The 27,114-nt window shown below is 42.1% G+C and overlaps 1 protein-coding gene across 12 annotated transcripts in view; it reads left to right on the top strand.

Moving 5' to 3' along the window:
• Positions 1–27,114, top strand: part of Cep120 (centrosomal protein 120) — a 61,778-nt gene that overhangs the window by 7,154 nt on the left and 27,510 nt on the right. For 4 of the 12 annotated variants that reach the window (NM_001437342.1, NM_001191697.2, NM_001437341.1 and 1 more), the window contains 12 exon segments: positions 1,706–1,847; positions 5,927–6,075; positions 7,689–7,886; positions 10,286–10,513; positions 11,604–11,820; positions 13,071–13,248; positions 15,366–15,515; positions 16,104–16,286; positions 19,502–19,598; positions 19,682–19,840; positions 21,831–21,920; positions 26,245–26,337. In NM_001437342.1, the coding sequence (NP_001424271.1) occupies positions 7,704–7,886; positions 10,286–10,513; positions 11,604–11,820; positions 13,071–13,248; positions 15,366–15,515; positions 16,104–16,286; positions 19,502–19,598; positions 19,682–19,840; positions 21,831–21,920; positions 26,245–26,337 (1,578 nt within the window). In that variant the 5' untranslated portion in view covers positions 1,706–1,847; positions 5,927–6,075; positions 7,689–7,703. 12 annotated transcript variants of the gene reach the window in all.

Here is a 27,114-nt window from a genome sequence, read left to right as displayed (position 1 = left end):
GCTTCTGGCCCTGCCCTGGGTCTCAGGGTTGAAGCTAGGTCTTTCGTGCTAGACACGCATCCTGTACTGAGCTGTGTCTGTGGCCCTTACTTCTTATTTTGCAACAGTTACACTGAGTTACCCCTGCTGGCCTTGCCTCCTAGGTAATGGAGATTGCAGGTTTGCCTTAAGTTTTCCTTTTTATTGATGTGTCTCTTTCAGGCTTTTATTATCTTATATTTCTTATCATCATCATAACAATAACATTATGATATTATAAGGTTTACTTTGCAACAATAACTCATTTAAGGACAAGCATGTGGACCAAGGCTAAACTTGAACTCTAAGCACTCCTGCATCAGTTTCTTAAAGTGCTACATATATATAGCCATGTGCCAGCTACCTAAAAAGATCTTGTTAAACTTTAAAATTAGTGTCTTCTCAAGCTCTTTCATTGCTTTGGTTTTTTGCCTTTCCATCTTTTATTTATTTTTGAGTTATTTGTGTGTGTCTGAGTGAGTATGCTTAAATGTGTGCATAGATGTGACACGGCACCCTGCTGACGGGCTCCTGCACCTGTGGTACACTTTGTTCTGGCTTGAGCCATGTGTTCTGGTCTGGGCACTGGAAATTCTGAGGGTGCTGTCTTGGGGGTCAGGTAGTTTAGTCTGCTACATTCTAGAAGGCCTTTGCTGTCAGTATCTGCCCAGTAGGTGGCTCGTGAGGCAGAACAGAGCCTTTTCCTCAACATTTAGTGCTATGTATTAGTAGTGACCAGTCACCGTCCTAACGCTGTGAAGAGACTCTGACAACTCTTGTAAAGGAAGATGTTTAGTTGGTGGCTTGTGTACAGTTTCAGAGGCTTCGTTCATTATCGCTGTGTTGGGGAGCATGGTAGTAAGATAGCAGGCATGGCAGGCGCAGTGCTGGAGAAGGAGTTGAGAGCTGCTTCTTGTTTCACAGGCTGAGAGAGTGAGATTGTGTTTGGTATGGGCTTTTGAAACCTCAAAGCCCATCCCCAGTGGCACACTTCCTCTAACAAGGTCACATCTATTCCCAACAAGGCCACACATACTCCAATAGGTCACGCCTTCTAATCCTTCTAATCCTTTCAAACAGTTCCACTCTTGGTGACTAAGCACTAATATATCAGCCTGTGGGGGCCATTTCTACTCGAAGTATTGTAAGTCATAACATTTTCATTTTCTTAGCTATTAGGAGCAAAGCAGAGTAGAAAGAAGAGATCTAACAGCAGCACTAAGCAAAGGAGTTAGGGGAACAGATGACAACAGGCTTTTGCTATTGATGGATAGCATGGTATCCAAGACTGAAGATCGATATGTATTGTTTTCTCCCCTATGATACTTACTTGACAAAGTGTTGGAATGGGAACAAAGATGACTGTCTGAACACTTCAGTATATTTCTTGAAGGGAAATGTAGTTGATGGCTTCCTAATCAAGAAAATGTGAAAAGAATTTTGTTGTACTCCGAGACAGGGAGTCTTTGGACATGTCTGGACTGTGTAGGCAGCTTGACTTGGAACTCAGAGATTTGCTTGCCTCTGCCTCCTTAGTGCTGGGATTAAAGGCTGTGCCACCATATGCTGGGTTTATATTTTCTTAAGGGGAAGAGTACTAGAAGGCTGCAGGGAAAACGTGAAAACCTCCGAGAGCATTCTGAGTACTTAACCCTGCAAACATCACGGTGCTTTCTGCTTTGTTTAGGCACCCAAATGGTACCAGTTGCTGAGTAACAAATACACCAAATTCAAGTCCGAGGTACAGATAAGCATCACTTTGGAAACAGATACAAAGGCACAGGTGGATAGTTTTAAAGCAAAAGGAGCCCCACCTCGGGATGGAAAAGGTTTGTACATCCTCTGTCTCTGGTGGGTTTTGTTGTTGTCATTTTGATTTGTTTGTCTGTTTTGAGAAAGGGTCTCAACTAGACCAGCTGGTCTGGACCGCACTGTGTAGCTGAGGCTAGCCTTGTCCTCCTTATCCTCCTGCCTCTGCTTCTTGGTTGTCTGGGTTATAGGTGTGCACTGGTGTATGCAGTTTTGTGCATCTTCTCATAGAGACTCAGTTGCACATGGTCCTCTGCACTCACTTTAGGGAGGTGATGTCCTGGGAGCTGTGTGAGGGATATAAGCTGATTGACCAGTGTGTCGTCAGCCAGACACTATTGTGGGCACATGGACATGCGTGGCACTTGCTGACACAGGTTAGTGCACACTTACAAATCTTACAGCTTGGGAAAGCTTTTGTTTTCTTAACTTTATAGATATTAGAACAGAGAATTTTGTATCTTAAAAATTGTTACTTAGAAAAAGTTTCTTTCCAGGATTAGTATAGGAAACCCCTCAAATTAATATGTTTATTATTTAACTGGAGTTTAACAAAGTCTAAGTTCATTTTTAAAAATTTTATTTATTTAGAACTGTCTCACTGTATAGTTCACTTGGATATATATATATATAACTGAGACTTGCCTGCCTCTGCATGCCAGGGGCTGTGATTAGAGACATGCACCAGCACACTCTGTCGTCATAGCGAGATTGGAGAGTACAGAATGTTCCCATACCTTCAGTGTGTATTCACAGGAGCAACTTGTCCACCACAGCTCAGCACCCTGATGTTGGTGCAGTGGATGAAACGTCATTGATGCATTCTCACCAGAAGTGCAGTGTGTATTAGACGTCAGTGTATACACCACACACGCACGCACGCACGCACACACACACACACACGCACAAATGTGTGTGTGTGTGTGTGTGTCTGAATGTATGTCTGTATTCCATGCGTGCCTGGTGCTGGTAGAGGTTAGAGGGTATTAGATCCCTGGAACTGGAGTTACAGTAGTGAGCTACCATGTAGGTGCTGGGAACTGAACTCTGCTCTTTTGCAAGAGCAGCCATTGCTGTTAACTGCTGAGCCAGCTCTCTGGTCAAGATCTCACTTTTGTGTTGTCCGTTGTTTGGGTTTTAGTAACTGGATGTTAAGTCAGTGGGTTTGGGTTGGGGTGATGCCATGTACCCCATGTAGTTGAATTTAGAAGAGGTTCACTGTTGGGTGTCCTTTGTGCTCTGCCTGTTCAGCCTGAGAGAATTTGGAGTTGAGACCTTTGAGAACTAACTGGACTGAAGGGCTCTGCCTTTATGAACGAAGCAATTCTATTCATGGGCAAGTGGATTCTTATGTTACTGGGAGAGTGAGTGAGTGATCATTCGAGTGGGGCCATCTTTGAAGTCATACGCCTTGCACTACCTCAGTACCTGAAGAGTCCCCATTAATAAGAGCCTTACTAAAAGAGGATGTTGATGAGTTCTCTCTGCCATGAGAACTGTAAGATAGTTTCTTTATAACGTATTTAGTCTCACGTATTGTAATGTCGTAGCAGAAGATGTACTGAGACAGCTACGGATCCTTCTTGCTATCTTATGGCTTTGCCTCTCAGGTGCCATACCACTGGAGTCACAGCTTCAGCACAGGAAGCTGTTCTGGTTTTGTTTTGTTTATCTGTCTTTCAGCTCTTGTTCAGCCATTCCTCTAAGCACCTCCACTTCCTTTTACTAAAAATGTCTAGAAGTAAAGGCTTGGGTGTTAAACATGCCAGTTACTGTTTCATTGCTGCTCTCAGATGCATTTTGTAGACAGTTATGTAATGTGTGCGCATGTGTTTACATGCACATGCATAAATATATGTTTGTATACATAAGTAGTCTTAGGCTGTGCTGATGGGTGATGTGTAAAGAACAGAAGTGTCTCACAGTCTGGAGGCTTGGATGTCTGAGAAGACACCAGTATCTGATGCTGGTCTTGTTGATGTTCTTCATATGACAGAAACTGCAGGCAAGAAATGCATACCCTCCCTCAAACCCCTTAATGAGCACAGCGAGTCCCATTCTAAAGGAGCTGTCTGGACTTCACTGCCTTTAGAGACTTTGCTGCTTTTTTAACATTGTATTTTTCTGTGTATTAGTGTTTGGCTGCATGTAGGCGTGTACAGTGTCCTCAGTTTTCAGAAGAGGTCATGGGATCCCTTGGAAATGGAGTTCCAGACATTGTGATGTGGGTGCTGAGAACCGAACCCAGGTCTTGTGCAAAACCAGCCAATGCTCGTAAGCATCTGTCCAGCCTGAGACTGATCTCAAAACAGTCATCACAGTTGCCCCTCAGGAGTTTCAGCTCCTGAATGTTGGAAGAAACACACATGAACTATAACATACATGTACCTATTTGTATACATTCATCCATATGTCTTTAATGTTGCATAGTATGTATTTGAATTGACACTTTAATTGTTTTCTATGTCACAAATTTATCCTTATTTCCATACTTACAGCTTGTTTCCTTGTCATAAAAAACCTCATGCTTTCTGTTTATTTCTCTTTTGTTATTTGAAGATAGTTTTGCAATATAATATTCATGTGTAGCCCAGGTTGGCCACAAACTTTTAGCAGTTCTTCTGCTTCAACATCCGAGTGTTGTTATGAGTCAGCAGCTGGAGAAACCCATTATAGTTGCTGTTCGTAACTCCTGAGCTGGGCCTTCTCACAACGGCTGCCCATGCTAAGGTGCCCAATATCATGCTGAGCGCTTTGCTTTCAGAGTTTAATTTGATCTTCAGCAACCACAGAAAAGCATTGTGGAAGGAAAATGGAGACTGAGGAACACACAGTTTTCTGATAGGAGTAGTAAATGATCCTGGGATCAGGATGTCAGTCTCCGGCCTGTGTGTCTGCGCTCCCAACCATAGGTCGTTCTCAGCCAGGCTACAGTGACACAGTCCTTTGTGAAGCGCTAAAGGACGGGTTGCTTGCTGATGGTGTGAGTATGCAGGTTTTCATAAGCCATGGCACGGTCCCGCTGTCTGTCCTTGCTCTTGCTGCACTGAGCATGCCCACTCTGCTGCATTCCTCCAGCACTCTTACGGTTCTAGCTTTGGGCGTGTCCTTTTCTTTTTCCATCACTAATCAGTTTGCAAACCTTTGAACCTATCTAGTCTTCTCACCCTGATGCTCACTTGACTGTTTTGGTCTCCTCTCAATTCCTTTTCATGGTTTTCCTTTATTGTTAAATACCAAAATCATAAAAGTTATCTGAGAAAACTCAGTGAGGTCTGTCCAGCCATGGCTCTTTCTGTAGTCAGTCCTTACTCGGTGAACTGCCACTCTTGTCTCAGGTTTTGGTTTTGGGCCTCAAACTGCTAGGTAGACGTCCAACTGAGGGGCTGTGTCATCAGCTCGTGTTGCCGTTGGTTTGTTTTGAAATAGTCTTCTAGCTGCCCAGGCTGGCTGTAAACTAGGCCTTGGACATGGAGTCCATTTGCTCCCCAGTGTTTGGGATCCTAAGGCTGCTCCATGAAGCTTCCTCAGGCCTGAGTTCTCTGGCTTTCTAACTTGCTTCTGGGTCTGTTGTGTACTATGTCTGTCTGGAACATGCCTGGTCTCTGCTCACTTACTGTTCTCTCTCAGCAAAGTCTGGCATATTCTTCACTCCAGAGCTCATGAGTTCAGTAAGAAACCTGCCATACATTCCTTTTCTATGTGGCCTATTTAGTAATTTTAAGAATATTTTACTTCAGAATATTCTTTTTATGTATAGAAAAATAAAGTTAAAGTTTCCTAGAGTAAAATTAAAGGAAACCTTTTGCAATACTGTGTCCATAGAAATGGCCAACTTCTTAATTAAATCCATATAGCGAATTTTGAAGTGTATATAGTGGGCCAGGGGTGGTGGCACAGGCATGAATTCTAGCATGTAAGAGGTTGAGATAAGAGAATTATGTCCTCAAGGCCAGCTTAGGTTACATAGTAAGTTCCAAGCCAGACTGGGTAACATAGTAAATTCTGGACCAAACTGGGCTATATTAACAAGACCTTACCCAAAAATAATAAAATATGGGGGATTGCAGTCTGATGTGGTTGTGTTTTGTCTGCGTAGTTCCTGCTAGCCTGTTAGGAGTTGACCCTAAGGACATCGTGGCAGTGTTGAATGAGGAGGGAGGCTACCATCAGATTGGACCAGCAGAGTGTTGTACTGACTCCTTTACTCTCTCAGTGACCATAGCATTTGCCACCCAGTTGGAACAGGTAAGACATCCCCTTGGACTAATGGTTTTTATCAAGTGTTTGAAATCCCATTTGTCTTCTATGAGCACTTGTACTCACATGTATGTACCCACATGTGGACTTTATGTATGTACCCACAGGTGGACTTGCACCCCTCATACACGTGGCTTAAAATGTATAAAAATACTTAGAAATATTTTCACGCTAGTAAGCATTTTTCTCTAGATTTCAACATCTTGATGACAAAAGAATAAACCAATTTCAGTGCTTGTACTTGTGTATGTGACGCTGTGAGGAGTAATGAAGGGGAATTCCACATTGGCTTCTTTGAATAAAATACTGTTTGAAGAAGTTAGCAATGTCAGGAACATTTGGGTTGGTGATTATATTTTATTGTGTGTGTGCTTGCAAACGTTAGCCTTTGTTCATGACTGCTAGAAGATACATGCTCCTGAGTCAGGATCACTTTCACGCACACAGTGAACAATGTAAACACGGCTGTGCTTTATGAGCTACTCCCACCCGTCCGTCCATTTGTTACTTCTCTGTTGCTGGGACAAAGCTGTAAGCAGGGCAAGCAACTGCAGAAGAAAGGCTTTCTCTGGGTACAACAGGCCCAGAGGGGTAGAGTCCATCATGACAGCAAGTGGCATGTATGGCGGCAGGAAGCAGACGTGTGATCTTCTGCATCTGGGAACAGGAGAAAGGCGATTGTGACTGCCCACTAGTTACATTGTTTCTAGTCGGATGAAACCAAGACACAAGTGCTTTCCTCCCAGCACTGACTCAAAGGAAGGGGAGAGCATTGAGGGGAAACCAAAGTCCCTTTGCAGAGGCCAAGCAGCCACTGGGAGAGTTTCTATGAGAGAGCATAGAGGGGCAGCTTGTTCACTGCTGTGTGGTTAACTCTGCTGCCCTTTTGAAGTCTTGAAAGCTCCGAATGGCATCCTGTGCCTGAATTCTAGGCTGTTAAAGACTTTCTAAAAGACTCTCTGCCTGTGGTAAGAATTACTTGGAAGTTAAACATGCTATAAAATATATATAAAAGTCACTGAAGCCACTGTAATACAAATTTTTATATCATTTTTTTCATCATGAAGGAAGTCCCGTTACTTCAGCCAGCTCCCCCACTAGGGTCCCCAAGCTCAGTCTGATGGTTGGCTCCAAGCATCTACATCTGCATTGGTCAGATGCTGGCTGAACCTCCCTAGGAACAGCCAGCCACATGAGGTTCCTTTCAGCAAGCGCCACAGCAACAGTGTCAGGTTTGGGGTCTGCAGACAGGATGGATCCCCAGGCAGGGCAGTCCCTGGATGGCCCTTCCTTCAGTCTCTGCTCCATTTTTTGTCTCTGTCTTTCCTTTGGACAGGAACATTTCTAGGCTGAAAACTTTGAGATGGGTAGGTGGTCCCATCCCTTGACCAGGGCATGCCTATCTACTGGAGGTGGTCTCTACAGGTTCTGTCTCCCCTTCGCTGTCCATTTCTGCTAAAGTCATACCCATCGAGTCCTGGAAGCCTCTCACTTCCCTGGCTTCCCTGTATGTTTAATTTTAATACTTGAAATCAATGGATATTCTAGGAAGATGTTTTTGGAGTTTCTTAGATTCTAATACTCTTTTCTTACATATTTAGTTAATTCCATGTACCATGAAGCTTCCAGAAAGGCAGCCTGAGTTTTTCTTTTACTATTCTTTATTGGGAAATGATGTTACAAATGAGCCGTTTAGTGATTTGATCAACCCGAACTTTGAGCCGGAGAGGGCGTCTGTCCGCATACGAAGCAGCGTGGAGGTCCTTCGTGTGTACCTGGCTCTTCACTCGAAACTGCAGGTAAGCGCCTCGCCTCTGCGAACTGTTTTCTACCGGAGACGTTTCCAAGGCATCACACAGAAATCAGCTTGGTCCTGACTTGCATTGTGTTTCTGTGGTTGAGATGATTTTACCCTTTTAGTTTTGTATTAAAATCTCCAAGTCATTGGACTTACAGTTGCTTCAGAATTTCTGGAGTTAACACATTACCTACCACCCAGTTCCTAAGAAGGGCTTTGTCAGTTATGAGCCTGCAGTTGTGAGGTAGTACTTACAGCTGGGGGCCTGTTCCTTCAGCAGGCGTCTGTCCTGTTAGTGAAGAGGTAGCTCTCAGTACACGGATCAGATTCGTGATGGCAGAATTTACATTTTTATAAAACCTGCCCATAGGTGTTTTTCCTAAATATGTTTCAGTTGGATTCTGTTTAATACAGACCTCGAGACTAGTAGAAGTTAGTGTGCTGTCTTCTCTGATAGGTGGCGTTGATAAGCAGGAAGGTAGGGGATTGAGATAAACGTGCATAGTTACACAGCCATTTACAAGTCAAGCTCTGTCACTACACTTTGTACTTTGGATAGCTCATAAGGTATTAAATGATAGCGATATTAACCCTTAAACATATTTAACCCAATATCTGCTAAACCCAAGATATTTAGAAAACTAGAGACTATGAAATATTAGAATTTGAGGAAAAGTACTTTCAGTTTTATTCTGTATCATGGCATTGGCTTACCAGCTTCTAGCGCACACTGTAGTTATGAGCACACTTTGTTAGGGAGCTAGAGAGCTCTCAGCGGTTAGGAGTGTTTGCTGCCTTCACAGAGGACCGGAGTTCACAAGGCTCACAGCTGCCTGTAGCTCTAGCTCTAGGAGATCCCATGTCCTCCTATACTTACATGTCACATGGTGCACATACAGACACACACACACACACACACACACACACACACCCTCACACACACACCCTCACACACACACACACACCCTCACACACACACACACACACACACACCCTCACACACACACACACACACACCCACACACACACACACACACACACTCTCTCTCTTACTTCACATTTGCATATATGCACATATGTTAGCAATATTTATTGCCAGAAGTGACTTCATTTCTAGTTTTCTAAAGATACCAGCCTAGGGCTTGGGCTAGAAGCATTAACCTTGCTAACCACCCACGAGGACCATGTTTGGCTATCAGCACCTGTGTGTGTAATCAGCTATTAGTGTTTTCCCATCTTAAAATATTGTACCATTGGAGGTAGAGACAGGATAATCACCAGGACCTGCTGGCTGCTGGCCTTACCATAGAACATGAGCTCCAGGTTCAGGGAGAGACCCTGCCTCAAAAGAATGTGGTAGAAAGTGATGAAATGGACCTGGTCCTCTCCTGGCTATTTCACTTGTGTACACATGCAAAGGTGTGCACATAGCACACAACGAGAACTAGAAAAGGTTTCACAAATGAAGTTACCCCAGTAGCTTTATTACAGTTGTGGTTGCAGACATCTGTATAAATCTATAGTCCCAGCATACAGGAGACAGAAGCAGGAGATACAGTTCAAGGCCAGCCTTTTATGTATAGTATGGCACTGCCTCAAAAGTTCTTGTATGTCTGTTGTCATTCTGTCACTACTAATATGAGAGGAAAATAATGTCGCGATTTTTTATTGTTCTTTAGTGTGTAGTCTCCCAAGACTTGAGCATAGTGAAGGAAAAAAGAGTTATATGTGTGTGTGCAATATCTTTAAGGGTTGGTAATGTTGAGATCTGGCTTGGTCGTCGCTGACTAACAGAGCCTCTTTCCCAGTGATTTTCTCTCACCTTTTACTCTTTAACATTGGCTTTTATAAACAAAATCTGGAAGCAAAATGAAGAATTTAGTATGTTCAATGAGTGAGTAACACAAAAATTATTTGTGTTTTAAAAATCCTAAATCTAGCTGACTCTAAGAACTGTGCTTAATTAATGAGACATGGAAGAAAAATTCTTGAGGTATTTGATTTCTATTTAAATCCGCACTTAATTTATTGCATAATTTGCATATTCAAAACAGTATATTCAATTTAATTAAATATTAAAATAAGCACAGCTCACTGATGAGACTAAGCATAAAGTTTGTTATTTAAGAAAGGGGGGTGTTTGTGGGCTGGAGAAATGACTGGGTGGTTAAGAGCACCAGCTGCTCTTCCAGAGGTCCTGAGTTCAATTCCCAGCAACCACAAGGTGGCTCACAGCCATCTGTAATGATTTCTGATACATCTTCTGGCATGCAGGTAGAGCATTCATATACAGTCAGTCAGTCAATCAGTGTAGAGCACTCATATATAATCAATCAACCAATCTTTAAAAAAAGGAAACGGGGGAAATGTACGGCCTTGTTTTGATTTTCTTTCCTGTAGATCCATCTCTGCTGTGGAGACCAGTCACTCGGCAGTACAGAAATACCTCTAAGTGGATTACTGAAGAAGGGCAGCACAGAGATTAACCAGCATCCAGTCACAGTCGAGGGTGCGTTTACCCTTGACCCTCCAAACCGAGCCAAGCAGAAGCTCGCTCCTGTTCCTGTCGAGCTGGCCCCAACTGTGGGAGTGTCAGTGGCTCTGCAGAGAGAAGGCATCGGCTCCCAGGCAGGTGGCGACTCTGCTTCCATTTGTCAGTTCTCCCATGCTCATGGTTACAAAAGCTGACTCTTTGTAGAATTCCCTGGCACACAAGTATTTTATTCTTCCTCTCTAGTGCTGTGCATTTTTACCATCTCTCTTTTCTGAATACAGTTTCAGAAAGCCCACTAACTGCTTTGCAGTTTGTGACTGTACACTGGGCCTTGGCCTTTGGGACAGTCTTCTGTGGTGGAAACTGTGTTTTCCTGCTCCCAACTCATAGCTGTTTATGGTGCCAAAAGGCATCTGGTGAGAAAGGACATACGGTTTGGAGTCTGCAGCAGTGCTACCTTTTACCTCAGCTAAAGCATGATTCTTGGTGCATTAGTACTTCCTTCTCTCCTTGACCATTTCTTGTTCTCCTTCTCCTCTTCCTTCTCTTTTCCCTCTTCCTCCTCATCCTTATCCTCTGTCTCCTCCCCATCCTCCTCCTCATCCCTCTCTTCTGCCTCCTCCCTATCCTCCTCCTCAGCTACCTCCTTTTCTTCCTCCTCCTATTATTATTATGATGATGATGTTTAGCTTCACTAACAGGTTAGTTATCTTGTTCTTTTAAAGGATTTATGTATATGTATCTGTGTATATATAATTATATATATATAAAATCACACACACACATAAACTAAAGATAGGAAACTGAAATGAAAGTTTAAAAAGTACACATGGAAAGAGCAGACTGGGTGGGGAGGGTGTGGGACAGGGACAGGCTGTGGAACTGTCACACCCATGTCTAGGCTTGCTACCATTGCCCTGTCTTGGTTCCCAGGGCCTAACTCTAACATGCCAGGCCTCACCTCTTTTCTCAGATGACCCTTGTTAGCCATTAGGATGCATTTTGGTACTCAGCTCTGGATACTGTATTTCCTTCCTGTTCATCTTCCTTTTTCTGGTCCTAGATGCTTTAAGGAAATTTGCAAATTATGAAGAAAAATAGACTAGGAATATCCAGACTGGGAAAGGAAGCGTGTACTTTCTAAAAAGCAACGCCAAGTTTTTTGCTTAATTATGAAGGAAAGTATTTTGCAAATTATACTTTATTTTTAAAAATTGTTTTTAGTCTTTAATTGAATTAAAGACCCAGAATGGACATGAGCCTGAGCACTCACAGAAGAGAGTTTTAACCCCCATAAAGGAGAAGACACTCACTGGGCCAAAATCACCAAGGGTGTCCCCTGCCCCACCTCAAAACCAGACACCTCCAACCAAGGACGATGCCACAGAAAGTGAAGTGGAGAGCCTGCAGTACGATAAGGAGCCGAAGCAGGTGGTGAAGGGTAAGCCATGCTTCTCCCACTCGGGAGTGGGATCTACAGTCATTTTAGTCTGAGGACACTCACGGGTGCTTAGTGAGAATCAGAAATCTGTGGGGATGTGAAAAATCTCAATTTACTGTATAATCTCAATTTACTAATAAATTTTTAATAAGGGTATGGTAAGGCCATTGTACTTTTATAAGTAGTCTATTGAAAAGAAATGAAAGAATATATATTTTTCAAATAGTTTTTTTTTTAACACTGAAATTAAAAAAAAAATAGAGCCATTAACTGTTTCCTATAGTAAATTTTGTAATAAGAAAGTTTGGGAATGTGTGTATCTAGTGTTTTTTTTTTAATATTTATTTATTTATAGTTATGTGTAGTGTGTGCGTGTCTGTGTCTGTGTGCGTGTCTGTGTCTGTGTCTGTGTCTGTGTCTATGTGTCTGTGTCTGTGTCTGTGTCTGTGTCTGTGTCTGTGTCTGTCTGTGTCTGACTATATGTCAATGCAGGTATCCAGGGAGGTCAGCAGCAACCCATCTCTTTGGAGTTACAACACTTGTGAATGGGTACTGGGAGTCAGACTTTGGTCTGTGCTCGTAATCATCACTGTGTGATGTTTGGTCTGTGCACTTAATCATCTCCAGCCCCATATGTATCTACTTTCACAAAGATAGTCCATTTACTGCTAAGGCTCCGTAGTTAAGAACCAGTAGTGTAAGTAGGCAGCGTAGACTGGGAGTCCGATAGCTGGGGCCTAAGTTTACCTGCATCATGGAGTAGCAATAGGACTTAGTTATTAAGCATCTCTGGTCCACATTAGGAGTGGACTACATAGCTCTTGTCTTTCTAACATGTAACTTTTATTGACCTATTTTGTATGGGTAAAAACTCACTTAGTTTATTAAAAGTGTTAAACGTACATCTACAGTAAATCTTATCTAGCTGTTCAGATGGTCAGCCATGCACAGGTAAAGAGTGAAGTTGCTGTCTGATTGTTGCGTCACTGTTCCATTGTGTAACCCAGTTGACCTTTGACTTGTGATCTTCCTGCCTTACTCTGAAAGGCTGGAATTCAAGGAGCAGCCTACCATGCCTCACAGGAAACCTTTTCTTTACACAGTTTTAGAGTGGGAATTTTGGCAATTTAGAACAAACCACTGTTTAAAATACCCAAGGTAGACTCAGTTCCTATGTTCACAAAGCAGACCTGTCAGACTCTGTGCTTGAAGGTATAGGCGATGAGAGCTTTAATGTGTTTAATGCGTAGGCACTGGTTCCATACCTGCTTCGCTGGCCCAGCCAGAGGCGACTGGCAACCCATCAGAAGTGGTGACATCGGGGCAGAAGATTGCTGTTCCAGCAACATCACACCACTTCTGCTTTTCAATAGACTTGAGAAGCATCCATGGCTTGGAAATTAGTTTTCCAGTCAACTGCATATTGAGGTACGGTGTGTTTTTATCTGGGGAAATTGCCCTTCTGTATAGGGAGGTTACCTTAGAAGATGTAGCTGCTGTGAAACCAGTGGGCTGAAGGCAGCAAACTGTCCTAGTGACTGCATTTGAACCTGAGTGGCTCTGGGAATCGGACACTGGGAAGCTTATCTATTCTGGTATAATACTTATAATCACTGACTGGTGCTACCATTTAAAATGTAATGTTAAGATGTTTTAGTTGCTTATTTTCTGGAGGAGAGGGACTACGGGTGAAAACCATGGTTTTGTATCTGATTTTTCTGTAAGACTGTAATACAGTGGATGTTATATTCCTAACACCTACATTTTATAACTGTATGTATAAAAGCCATGCTTAATGAAATTTCGACAGAAAGAATTACTGCATATAATCAGGTAAGTGGCTTTGTACAACAGTCTATTTAATACTGCATGTTTGTAGACATCACAGACTGTGATAGAAGTTAAATGTATTGCAGTGTTGGGACTAGAGGCATACCTGAATTCAGCTGCAGAAATCAGATTGTTCTTGAGCATGAATTTTCATTTGATGCTCTCAGGTTGTTTCTCCATCTCCCATACTTGGGCATGAGTCGTTCACAGAAACAGAGACCCTGCACTGGGAATTCTCCATCTCCCATACTTGGGTATGAGTCGTTCACAGAAACAGAGACCCTGCACTGGGTGTGGCCAAGAATCAATTGAGTGCAATCTCCAGAATGCAGCTGCTCTCAAGGGGCTTGTTTCCTCTGTTTTAGAAACTGAATTGTTACTTAGGGTCTCTTCTTCCCCTCTCACTGCCTTAAGGCCTTTGCTGCTACAGCAGAGTATGGTCTTAGTAGACCCAAAGAGGGGCAAGAGCATGCAAATGGGTACCACCTCAGATAGGTGCCCTGACAGGGGTCTTTAACAGTCCCGTTTAGGGAGTACTAATTCTGACTTTTCTGTCTTGCTTCTTGCTATCAGGACAATTTGTTTAATGGTTACATGCACACTTTATACCAATACTGACATTATACCAATTATATCTGGTATTAGGGTTTGTAAGAGAAATGAACCAATCAATTTAGGAGGGTGACAGATTTAGAAATGAATCTATACATGAAGGACAATAGTAATTCACGTGATAAAGAAAGAGGGAAATAATATTCTAAGCAGGTAATATATGCTGAGGACCTATTTGTCACGTAACATGGAATTACCCTGTACTGGATTGGTGTTTGATTCATGGGAAGCACTTTTTAGAGTACTGACCATTAGTTCTATTTGTTCTGTTCTGTTTATATCATTATGCTCTACACACACAACTGGGTAATGAAATTTGGGATGTAAGACTGGTATTTGAAAATAAGTATCACCTGCAGGTCTGTTTGGATATTTCTCTTTTAATTGCTAAATGCTGCAGTAGGATGGTAGGAGCTGACATTGTAGGCAGGAGCACTGAGACAGCTCGCTTCAGTGGCTGAGCAGTTGTACAGGACTCGGGTGACATGCAGGATATATGCTGAGGTTAAGTTTGATTATAGTTTCATATTTGAGTAACAAAATGCAAGGTGAAATTTAAGCAAGCATTGCAATATCTATAAATTTATGTTTAAATTTAGTTTACACTAAATTTATAAATTAAAATTTAAACTAAAAGCAATTAGGCTTCTTACATTTAATCTAGTGTGATTTTTATGATGAAATTGTCTGTCAATTTGGTGTATGCATAATATATTTGTATTTTTTTGTCTTGATTTTCTGTTCAAAGACAGAATACTATAAATGTGTCCTTTTGGCACTGCTTAAGAGCCTTTTAGCCCATAAGTATCAGGCCATTACTGTATGAAGGAAACTAGGTCTCTAGTTCAATACATCAAGTATTTCTCCAGTGCCTACTAGATTGTAGGAATTGCTTGTTCCTGAATAGCCTTCTAAACAAGTCATACATAGTCCAGGGTCTTTACTTTATCTTAAAGATTGTATATGCCCATAATTTATTGTATGCTGTTTAAACCATCTGGCCTTCTGTGTCAGCTCTGGAGTGCACCATAAGACTTTTGTCTCCTGTGTTCTAGGTACTCCTAGAAGGGTACACCATAAGACTTGTGTCTCCTGTGTTCTAGGTACTCCTACCCATTCTTCGGCAGTGCAGCTCCTATTATGACTAACCCTCCTGTAGAAGTTCGGAAGAACATGGAAGTTTTTCTTCCTCAGTCTTACTGTGCATTTGATTTTGCAACTATGCCTCACCAGCTACAAGACACCTTCCTAAGGTAACATATAGACCCTTGCAAATGAGATTCCTTCACAGCATAGATTTATAATATATATTTATAATACATATCTAGCCCCGTAGTAGTGTATGCACTTGAGAATCAAGAAATTAGTTTACTGATGTCAGTCCTGCCTGCCCTGTTGCATGGTTTCTTATAGTAAGTCCCACCGTAGTAAGGGTTAAGGTAGTCCGTGGACCAAGAAGGGAAGAAGACTATTTCATATGGCTCATTGGGCCACCAAATGTAGTATATTTTCCTCACTTTCATTCCAATATAGTTAGGGGAAGTAGATTTTTCAGGGAAAATTGGCCTGTGACATCTGCTTTGCTTAGCGTATCATACCCCAAACACAAGTTCTTAAAGAAAGAGTGGAGGCTAGCTCGAGATTCTGTAATGACTTGTGAAAATAAGTGTTCAGAGTTCTCTTTACTGCTCAGAGATACAGAAGACAAGTAGTGGTTCAGGTGTGCTCCTGGGGAGCTGACCTTTAACTGTTGTGTCAAATAACTTCCCAGGTAGCAAAACATCTGTTGTTTGGAAAGGACTGCTTCAGGCTTGATAACATGAACATGGTTTCTCTCCTAGGATTCCACTGCTTGTAGAACTATGGCACAAGGATAAAATGAGTAAAGACTTACTCCTTGGGATTGCAAGAATTCAGCTTTCTAACATCTTGTCTTCAGAAAAGACCCGGTTTCTAGGTGCTAATGGTGAACAGTGCTGGCGACAGACTTACAGTGAGAAAGTGCCTGTCATAGCGGCCCAGGGGTAAGCCTCACTAAGATGCTTCAATCTTCATGCTGTCTTGCTGGTGGATTTGCTTTGACCTGGGGGTGGGTTTATTTTAATTTCTCTATTAGCAGTTTGATATTTACTTAGAAAAGTATAAGAGTTTTATGGTTACAGGATAATGATTCTTGTTCAGACTGCTAAGTATTTAAGTATTCTTTCCATCCTTAGCCTGATAATTATAAATTTTATTATGTATTTACATTTTGTGAGAGAGGGAGCATGGAATCTTACATGTGTGCATGTGTGTGCGTGCGTGCGTGTGTGTGTGCAGAGGTCAGAGGCCAACTCTTGCAGAGTCAATTCTCTCCTGCCACCAGTGGGCTATAGGAATTGGACTTAGGTTGTCAGGCCTATGTATAAATGCCTCTCTCTACCATCTCACTGCCCCTAGGCTGGCATTTCTTAAAAAATTTGTGTGTGAATCTGATTATATATGTATGTGTACCATATGTGGAGATTGGAAGAGGGCAATCAAATTCCTTGGATCTGAGTTCCAGGCCCTTGTAAGCTACCTGATCTGGGCTCTGGGAACCAAACTTGAGTCTTATAAGAGATGCAAGTTCTCTTGACAGCCATCAGTTTGATGGTTTTATAATTAAGGAGCTGTTAGTTACTGTTGGTTTGCTCTTCTGTTTTGTTTTGCTTGTAGCCCTGGGGGTTCTTATCCCAGGCTCTGTGTACACTGGGCAGGTGTTCTGCCGCTGAGCTCTGGCCCTTAGGATCCGCTGTTTGTATTATTTTAAGTTAAACTTATAATTTATTTTGTGTTACTTTTCATTAGGAATGATGTGATTCTTCTTTCCATTTGAAAAATATTTTAAAATTTGGCTGAAATTTAAAGAATGAGAATGTTATAAACACCAGCCTTCAGTGGCAGTTTTGAAAATATATTCTTAGTGTCTTGGGATGTAGCAATGGGAAAACACTTGCCTAGCATGCACAGTCGCTAGGTTCAGTCACCAGAACTTAGAAAAGAATAATGCCCAGGTTAGCTTTTGTCAGCTGAACATAACCTAAAGTCAGCTGGGAAGAAGGACTCTGAAGTGAATTATGGCCTTGATCAGATAAGTTGGCATGTCTGTGTGGCATTGCCATAATTCCTGACTGATGTAAGAGGGTTCAGCCCACTATGGTGGTGCCCTCCCGAGGCTGATGGGCCAAGAGTGTATAAAAAGGGCAGCTGAGCATGAGCCAGAAGACCCAGTAAGCAGCATTCCTCTGTGGTGTTTTCTTCTGCGCCTGCTTGAGTGCCTGCCCTGGTTTCTCTCAGTGATCAATTATAATCTGTCAGACAAATAAATGCTTACCTCTCAAGTTGCTTTGGGTCATTGTTTTATCACAGAAGTAAAAAGTACACTAAAATAAGTAATATTGTTTCTTTTACTTGAACTTTATTGCTACAGTGCAAATGTTTACCTTTTTAAAATTGACAATAAAAAATTAGGTTCAAATTAATATTATAGACCATTTATTCTTTTTTTAAAAACTAGTGAGAATGTACAAAAAATAAGATTAGAAAAAATAAGATTCAGCAAAAATCTGAGGTTTAAAAGTATCTCTGACAATGCCTCCTTACTCCCACCCATCCAGACCACATCAGGAGACTGGAGGGTTTGTGAACCCTCCTTCCTTCGTGTGGAGCAGTGCCTGGAGCGCCAGTTGTTTGGGTAGCAGAGAGCTTGTTTATTTCCATTCTTGTTTGGAAAAGAAACTCTTTTAAAGCTTGGCATTGTTTTCTGTTGTCACCAGTAGACTATGTGGTTATGTATTAGTGACTAACATGACTCTTAGTAGTCATGAACAGCTGAAGCTCTCCCAATCCTTCTGTAATTATTTTCATCGATCTGCTTTGTAGGCAGAAGTTTAGATCTACTAAATGAGAACTTTGACATGTGCTCAGAGCTTTTCTTTAGCATAATGGTGCTTCATCTAAAATATTTTTCTCCTTACTCACAGCACCCACATGGAGGTCAGTAGACAACTTTGTGGAGTAGGTTTCTTCCTCTGGATTTCAGGGATCCCATTCACGTCATCAGGCCTGGTAGCGAGGGCCTTTACCCACTGGGCACTTGCTACCAGGGAACTTCGTTTTACTTAAAAACTGTATGTATGTAGTATGTATGTATGTATGTATGTATGTATGTATTTAAATTAGTAAAACTGGAAGAAAAAGAATGTGGTTTTGGTTAAGAGGCTGTTAGTAATATAAGATCTATTCGTTAAAGTTGTGTTTTACAAAGGTGTTTGGGCTATAGACAATACTATTTTTGAGCTACTAAATTTTTTTCTTGAATGTTTTGTTTTTTGTTATTTAATAAGTAATGGAGTTCTGTGATACAGACGCTTATAATTATGACCAGAGTAGCATATAATTATCTTACTTTCATGGGTTGTCTTGAAGCACATGTGTGTGTATTCATTCCAGGAAAGTAGACAGTTTGAATAATTACTTAACCAAGAGTAGCGAGGCTGCTGAGAACATTGCACTCTGTAAATGGAGGTAGTAAAAAGTCAATTGTGCTGGATGGAATTCTGAGGAAGAACTGTTGCCTAACATGCATAAAGCCCGGGCTTCCCCAACAAAACAAAACAAAGAAAAAATATACACATTTAAAAATTAATGCATTTGACATGAGAACTCAGGCCTTACTCAAACAAAAGAAGGTGACACTGTCAGTGTGCGCACTTGTATATCTGCAGCGGCGGAGAGAACAAGGCTGCTCACACCTTTGATCCCAGCACTCAAGAGGCAGAGGCAGAGGCAGAGAGGCAGAGGCAGAGAGAGGCAGAGAGGCAGAGAGAGGCAGAGAGGCAGAGAGGCAGAGGCAGAGGCAGAGGCAGAGGCAGATCTCTATGAGTTTAAGGTTAGCCTGGTCTACATAGCAAGTTACAGGCTCGCCAGATCTACTAAATATTCATTAGCAACAATTACGTAGGCTGTGTGACTTTTTATTTTTTGGAACAGATGCACAGCTATTTAGGTAAGTTTTAGTAAATGTAAGTATTAAGGTGCTGCATTGGTCAGTAAAAGCACACACTTGAGAACTCCTGAAGCCCATGGAGGCTGGCTCAGTTTGAGCTTTAAGAGTGGGGTACGAGAATTATTTCTTACTCCTGTGTATACAAACAAGGGAAGTGGAAGGAAATACCAGTTTCCATGAACTTTACAATAATCCTCATTGTATTTGTAGGTCAAATAACAGGATAGTAGACCTTTCTTACACAATGACTCTGGAGGACTATGGCCTGGTGAAAATGCGTGAGATCTTTGTATCTGAGTCATCTCAGGTAAACGCAGTTGTTAATTCCCGACCCGACCCGGGAGCTAAGGTGTTTCTGGGTGTCCCATTCGCCTTTCTTTCACACCCTAGGGCATGTCTGCTGTGGGTCAGAGGGCGTCTCCTCCTCCTCCTCCTCCAGCTCCTTGCCCTTCTGAGATCCAGGTGGAGCCCCGGGAGACCTTAGAGTACAAGGCTGCACTGGAGCTGGAGATGTGGAAAGAGATGCAGGAGGACATATTTGAAAGTCAGGTAGATGGAAATGATGCACTAATATTTGTTTTGCCCGCCTAGTTCATTTTTTCCTTCTCTACAACTGAGTTTTCTCTTTATGTTTTGTCTACAGTTTCTGAGACTGTCAACAATGTTTTTGAGATTTATCGTTTAGTTATGTGAATGCATGTGTGTTGGTGTGGGTATGTGCACACAAGTGTGGAGCTGCCATGAATCTGAGAAGAGCACTGGATCCCTGGAGGCTGCACTTGTGGTCCTGAGATGTCTGATGTGGCTGCTGGGAGCCAAAGTTGAGACTGCTATAAGAGCTCTTAATGGCGAACCCCTCTCCATCCCCACAGAGCCTTCCTCAAAGAAAAACATAAGAATACTCGAGATATAGTAGTCTCATAGCTACTACTCAGAAAGATTTCCCTGAATTTGACCACTGTTGTTGGGAAAAATTAATGATGAGGTGGATTTGGTTTTAGTTTTGCTTTGTGATAAACTCTGTACCCCTGACTGGCCTGGTACTTACTATGTAGACCTGGCTAACCTCCGACTCAGAGGTGTGCCTGTCTGTCCCCCAGGTACTGGGATTAAAGGTTTGTACTGCCATGCTGGCCTTACAATGTCTCTAATCTTAGGCACTTATTCTCCTTCTCTCCTGAGATGACTACTGTCCTGCGTCTCACGGCAGGTGACTTAGAGACCAGAACTCACTACCAGCTCTGATGTTTGCAGAATAATACTCATACGGGATTATTTCACTCAAGAAAGTACCTTTTTTATGCTTAAATTTATAAAATTACAATGTGCGTGTGTGTGCGCATGCGTGTGTGTGTATGCGCATGCACACACGTACTTTTGAAGGGATGTGAGCCTCTATGGGTTGGTTCTCTACTCCCATGTTGGTCATGAGTTAACAGTTTGAGGTCTCAGGCGTGGCAGCAAGCACCTTTATGCTCTGAGTTATGTCACTGACCTCTAGCTTTGAGTTTTGAGAGCATCTCATATAGGACAGGCTGACCTTACTAAGTAGGATGATTAGTGTCAAGAATGACTGGATCTACGTCCACTTAAAGTACTGGAATTTTGGATGTGTGCCACTATATGTGGCCCAATCTTCATTTTATCTGTCTGTCTGCTTATTATTTTAAAGACTAAAACAGAGGGACTGGATAGATGACTCACAGTTAAGAGCTCCCATGTGGCAATTCATAAGAATCTGTAACTCCACTTCCTGGGGATCTGATATTTTATGGCCTCTGAGGGTGCCAGGCACACACATATAAGCAGCAAAACACACATAAAATTTAAAAGTAAACTTAAAAGGTTTTGGGGGTGTAAGGTGGCTTAGCAGTTTAGACATTGGCTGCTCTTTCAGAGGACCTGGAATAGCACCCAAATGGAGGCTGACCTACTTCGGGTTACTCTTGTTGTGATGAAACACCATGACCAAAGCAACTTGGGAAGAGAAGAGTTTATTTTGCTTTCACTTCCACATCACTGTTCACCATTGAAGGAAATCAGGACGGGAACTGAAACAGGACAGGAACCTGGAAGCAGGAGCTGAGGTAGAGGCCATGCGGGGTGCTACTTCCTGGCTTGTTCAGCATGTAGCAGGATTACTACTAACTCAGGGCAACTGTCACCACCCACAGTGGACTGGTCCCTCCCCCATCACATCAGTCATTAATTAAGAAAAGCCTCATAGGCTTGCCTACAGCCTCATCTTAGGCATTTTCCTAATTGAGGTTCCTCCTCTCAGGTGACTTCAGCTTGTGTCAGTTGACATAGCCAGCATAGAGGCTCTGTATGTAACTCCAGTCCCACAGGACCTGATGCCCTCTTCTGGCCTCTTTTAGGCACCAGGCAGAGAGAAACATGCAAATAAACCATTCGTGTACACAATATAAAAATAAAACTTTAAAGATATTAGTAATCAGTTTAAGTTCCTAAACTAAAAAGTTCTTTTGCTCATTTGAAATATTTGTCTTTTTATATGACTTTTTTCTTTCTTTTACAGCTGAAGCAGAAAGAACTGGCTCACATGCAAGCTCTTGCAGAAGAGTGGAAAAAAAGGGACCGGGAAAGAGAGTCACTAGTGAAGAAAAAGGTAAAGAAAAGGCTGGTTTAAAAACCCAAAGAGGAAAGGAGAGAGTGTCTGTGATAGTAGCTTCTTACTACATTACAGGGGTTTTGGAAGGAATAAACGTTTTAGTTCTTAGCACAAAACAGACTTAGACTTGAATTCCTCATGCACTTTGAACTAAGCCAAAAGAAAAGGACCCTTTAAAGTCTCCATTTCTAGGAAACGTTCATTTAAATGGGCCTGCACATACCTTAAATATTGTCTTCCTTTTCTATTTGAGCTTTATAGAATAAGTGATGTGGATAGGACTCACATTTTTATTATTGAATGCAAGGTTAACGTTTTGAAGTTTTTACTTTGAGACAAGCTAAATTCCTCCTTGGACCATTTCTTTTCATGCTATTGTTCTTTAAGATCAGATGATGAGCTAACGAGAAATTAATAAAATTGCTACAGTGGGACAGATCCGGCTATGCCCTTGCCTACCTAAAGAGGTTGTTTCAGTACATGAGGCTAAAAGTAAAAAGATAAAACCCAACCATACCAAAACTAGGAGGTAGCACGGTGGTAGGCATGCATGCCTGGCACGTGTGTGGCCACATGTCCAGTCCTCAGCAATGCAAAGCACGGGACAGGAGACCCTCACCAAGTAACTTTGGGTTTGCCCTTATTTTGGTGATAGAGACTTTTTAGTTGCTGTTTTTATTGGTTTGCATGGATACTACCATTTCTAGCATCTGAGCTTGAATGTAGGAGCCCATGACTACTTAGTAACTCTTCAAAAATCAGGCTGAGGCTGGAGACATGGCTGTGTTAGAACGACTACTTAGCAGTCACACAACATCCTGGGTTCCACCACAAATAAAGAAATAAAAATGAAAATAAAATAAAAGCGGGTAGATTTTGATGCTACCTTGCACTTACTCCTCACATTTGAAGGCAGATGTGGAGTTGCTCTTTCTTCAATCCCAAGTACATTTTAAAAATGAAAGATTTCCTTTTCTTAAAGTGCTTTATTTTGAAAACATTTTGAAACTTGGGAGGTGCTAAAATACATGATTGGTCTTACAAAACCTTACAAGGCACTGTAAAGTCAAGTCAGCAGGGAGAAAGACAACTTTTCTTGAGTAAGAGGGCCTTTAAAGCTAGTTTCTTTGCGAAGCTCACTATAGTATTTTTATGAGCACAGCATTTGAGCCCTTTCTGTCAATTTCTTGTTTTCATTTGAAGATTTTTTTTAAATAATACATTATTTCTTTGGTACTTTGATAGTTTACCTGAATGAATATGAATACTGGTTGCTGTTTTGCATTCTAGAATAGCTGAAATTTTAATTTAAATTAGATAAGCTTACCCTGCATTCCTGGAATTGAGTAGATACTGTCTGATAAGTCCTGAAGGCATTCCAAACAGAAAAGGCTCATTGAAGATGCTTGAAAACAGGCTCCACATTAAAATGTGGATGGTTTGTAAGAGGAAGAGACATCTCACACATCATAGTCTATAGCTTCCTTTTAAAAATAGGCCACTTGGAGTCAAATGCTTTTTAAAAAACGTTCTTAGGAGGAAGGGAAAGTGCACAGAACTGCAGCCCAGGTTGGCGAGGAGCTCTGAATGAGCGGGTGCTACATGGAGGAGGAGGGTACAGTGGAGGCTGGCTCACCAGTGCGCATGTCCCCAGAGTGTCCAGTGCTCTCACTGTTAGCTTTTCGGCCCATCTAGACTGTAATGTACCATTTCAGAGAGGACAGTACCTGCATTTTCTATGTTCTGAGGTTTGGATGACCCTATTGAGAAAAAGTTTAGAAGACGTTTAGATGACGATTATGTATATGTATATGTATACACACACACACACACACACACACACACACACACACACACACACACACACACACACAGTATGTAAAGAGGATTGTGGAGAAGAGGTACTGGGTTTGTAAGAACTGATGAGGTCCTTACAGCCACTCGGTTTACGGTCTGACCCCCAAGTAGTTACTGTCACAGCTTTTCTCTCACTAGACAAAAGCTCTGCTCATCCTGGCCTGGCCTGTGGAGCCCCAGGGCTTCTTTCTCTGTGTGCTGCTCACATTCTGTGTGCCTGCCTCTCACATTCTGCTGTCATTACTTCTGGTTTTCATGCCAGATCCGACATTTTCACACTGAGTTGACTGGTTTGTCTCAGGGCCTGTCCTGTGTATTGTCTTTGTTCTGCACATCCTCACCTGTTGGGTGATGTCATCCTCGCTTGGCATTGTGTGCACTGTATTGTATACACTACACACAACTGTGTGAGCTACATCTTTTCTACTGCCGTCCCTGACTTCTTCCCTGCAATCTGTTTGGCCACTGCCCTGTCTGTGCTGTCTGCCAGCCATGCCTCAGGTCCTGCATACCTGAAGTCAGTGTTCATCGCATTCTCTCTGGATTTGCTCCACTTGACTCCCATGTAAATACCTGACGTTATCTTTTCCTTAGTTGTTCAGACTGTAGGTAAGTCCTCCTTAGTTCCCTTTACACCTGGCACATTACATCCATTGGCTTCACAGTGAGACATCCATTGGCTTCACAGTGAGACAGTGTTTTGGAAAGTAACCCCCTTTTCACATCCAGCACCATTTCTTCCTCTAAGCTATTTTGATCTTGCTTCTAAGAGTGCAGGTTACGGTCTACTTAGCTTGTCTCATTCCTTTTTAGTCTCTTTATCTTGTTGTGCCCTTGTCAGCCCGTGTGGTCTGTGGCGCCTTGGTGTCCTCCTCTACCTCATGTCCTCTCTGTCTGTTCCCAGCGCACTGGCTTCCAGAACTCCTCACATGTGCTAAGCCTCCCCCTTTCTAGGAATGTGCGGAACACTTGCCTTGGGAGATACTTCTGTGATCTGCTCAGAATAATCTCAATGAAGCTTTCTCTGATTGCCGTATCCAAAATAGTGTCCCCTTTTCTGTCGTAGGCACCCAGTCTCCCCTGACTGCTGTATTTTCTTCCTAACACTGACTAACATTAGATGTGTACTTGTTTCCACAGAAGACAGGTTCCCACTTGTGTTTTGCCCAGAATATTCTAGTGTATAGTAAATAGTTACTAAAATAAAAGATATATATTTAAAGAATAGACATGTTCAACGGTCATTAAGTAGGTATGTATGTATAATTTGGGAGTCCCTGGTGGGGTCCCTGAGAGGTCGCTGCATGAGAGCAGGTATCCAGAAGCAAGTGTGGTGTGAACAGACATGGATGTTTGGGTATTTTACACTGTGGTTTGGCTGAGATGTACTCGCCACAGTTTACAGAAACAAAGTCACATGTTGAGGTGGGAGATTGATGTGCCAGTCCTGAGAAAATCAAAATGGAGATGTGGGATTCTGCAGTCAGATTAAGAATATGGATAGTGGGTACAGTCAGGCTAGGTTTACAAACATCTGGGATTTTTTTTTTTTTTTTTTTGTCACCAATATTGTGACTAGGAATTTTAAGTAACTAGGATTATGGACTGATCCTGTAGATGTGGTTTGCCCTGGGCTTTGGCAGTGCGTCTACTGTGTCTGAACCAGTAAGGCTGCATCTGGATATCATATTTGTGAAAGGATTTAGTCCAGGACCTAGGTGTCTGTCTCCTACGTTAGAGTGAAGACACTGAGGAATGTAGAAGTCCTAGTATGTAACGTAGCTGCACTGTGTGCTGATCTCGGGGAAGGACAGTAAGGAGGGACAGAGATACTGCCGTAGCCTCGGATGTGTGAAGACAAACTTCTCTTTTCTTCCTCTATAGAACTAGGATACAAGGGTAGGTTTCTAAGAAGTGTCAAACCAGGCGTTGATTAGCCATAGGAAAGAGGAGATCTGGGTAGGGCCTAGGTCCTAGAGCCTGGGCAAGGCAAAGGTAGAAAATGGCTGTGGAAAGTCCCAGTGTCACATGAGCTAATGGCCAAAATGGAGAGTCCTCCACCTTGAGTGATAGCTTGTTATCCTGAATAGAGTTCTAATTGTAAAACAGACCTTGGGTTGGATGTGACCAACTTGATCAACATAGTGAGTTCCAGGACAATAAGCTGCCAAGAGAGCATCTGTCTCAATAAAACAACCAAAATTCAGCCCATGGACCTAAAGAAATGGCTACTGGTACAGATGCACAGGATTCTTCCAGCACTTGACATCTCAGTAGGAGAGCAGGCTTTCTTGGGAGACCCCTGTGCAAATGTCCATACAAAAGCATGCTTATCTTCCTTTCTCGGAAGAATTTTCGCTCTGAATTGGTACATGTTATGTTTCCTTCTCATTCTCAAATCCTGTTTTAGTGAAAGTATGTGTTGTCTTGAACATGAAGATCATTTTTCTTTTTTGTGTTTTAGGTAGCTGAGTACAGTATTCTAGAAGGCAAACTTCAACAAGCCCTAACGGAGCTCGAGAGCCGAGAGCAGCAGCTTGTCACTGCAGAGACAGAGGTACCCAACATCTCTTCATGCCCTTTCTCACTTGTCCTGTGCGTTATGTGGTCTGCACTGCATGGAAACTGCATTTCCCCATGCTACACGTGGGGACAGCTGCCGCTGAGCTGGTACAGCAAGTTCTGATTCAGCAGAAAGTCAGTGTCACTCAGGCAGTTTTGCTCACTTCTCCAAGTGTGGTTTTGTTTTAACTTCATTCCGAGTAAAGAATGGTTATTTTCACTGCCTAGAAAAGAGAAGCTGGGGCATGTTCAGGGCCATAAAAGCCTGAATATCCCTTTTATTCATTGAAGGTTCGATCCCAAGTACCTATAATCCTAATATTGAGGAAGCAGAGTCAGGAGGATCATGAGTCTGGAGCCAGCCTGAGCTACGTAACTAGTTACAGAACAACCTGGCTACAGAGAAGAACAAGTAGAAAAGACTGGAGTCCAAGGCAACGTGGAAGTTTAGCATTACACATAGTCAGCAGTACATTTGGTCTTAACTAGACTGTACCTAGGCCTTTTCTATAAAATAGACATGCGTAATACACCTAAACTTGTAAGTATATAAAACATAAAGTAACTATACTTTTTCATATTAAATTTATATGTCCCTTCTCTAACCATAATGTTTCTTAAGATTTCATCAGTAAACCTTATTCTGACCTTACCAGTGTTACATTTCTGGAGGTTTTTATTAAGTTCAGTGTGTCTGTCAGTTTAAATCTTTCTTCTACATCAGTGGTTCTCAACCTTCCTAATGCTTCAGCCCTTTACTAAGTTTCTCATA

Source organism: Rattus norvegicus, chromosome 18, assembly GCF_021556685.1.
Source record: "Rattus norvegicus strain SHRSP/BbbUtx chromosome 18, alternate assembly SHRSP_T2T, whole genome shotgun sequence".
Taxonomy (NCBI): Eukaryota; Metazoa; Chordata; class Mammalia; order Rodentia; family Muridae; genus Rattus; species Rattus norvegicus.
Note: the sequence above shows the minus strand (reverse complement) of the source record. Positions and strands in the feature narration are given on the sequence as shown.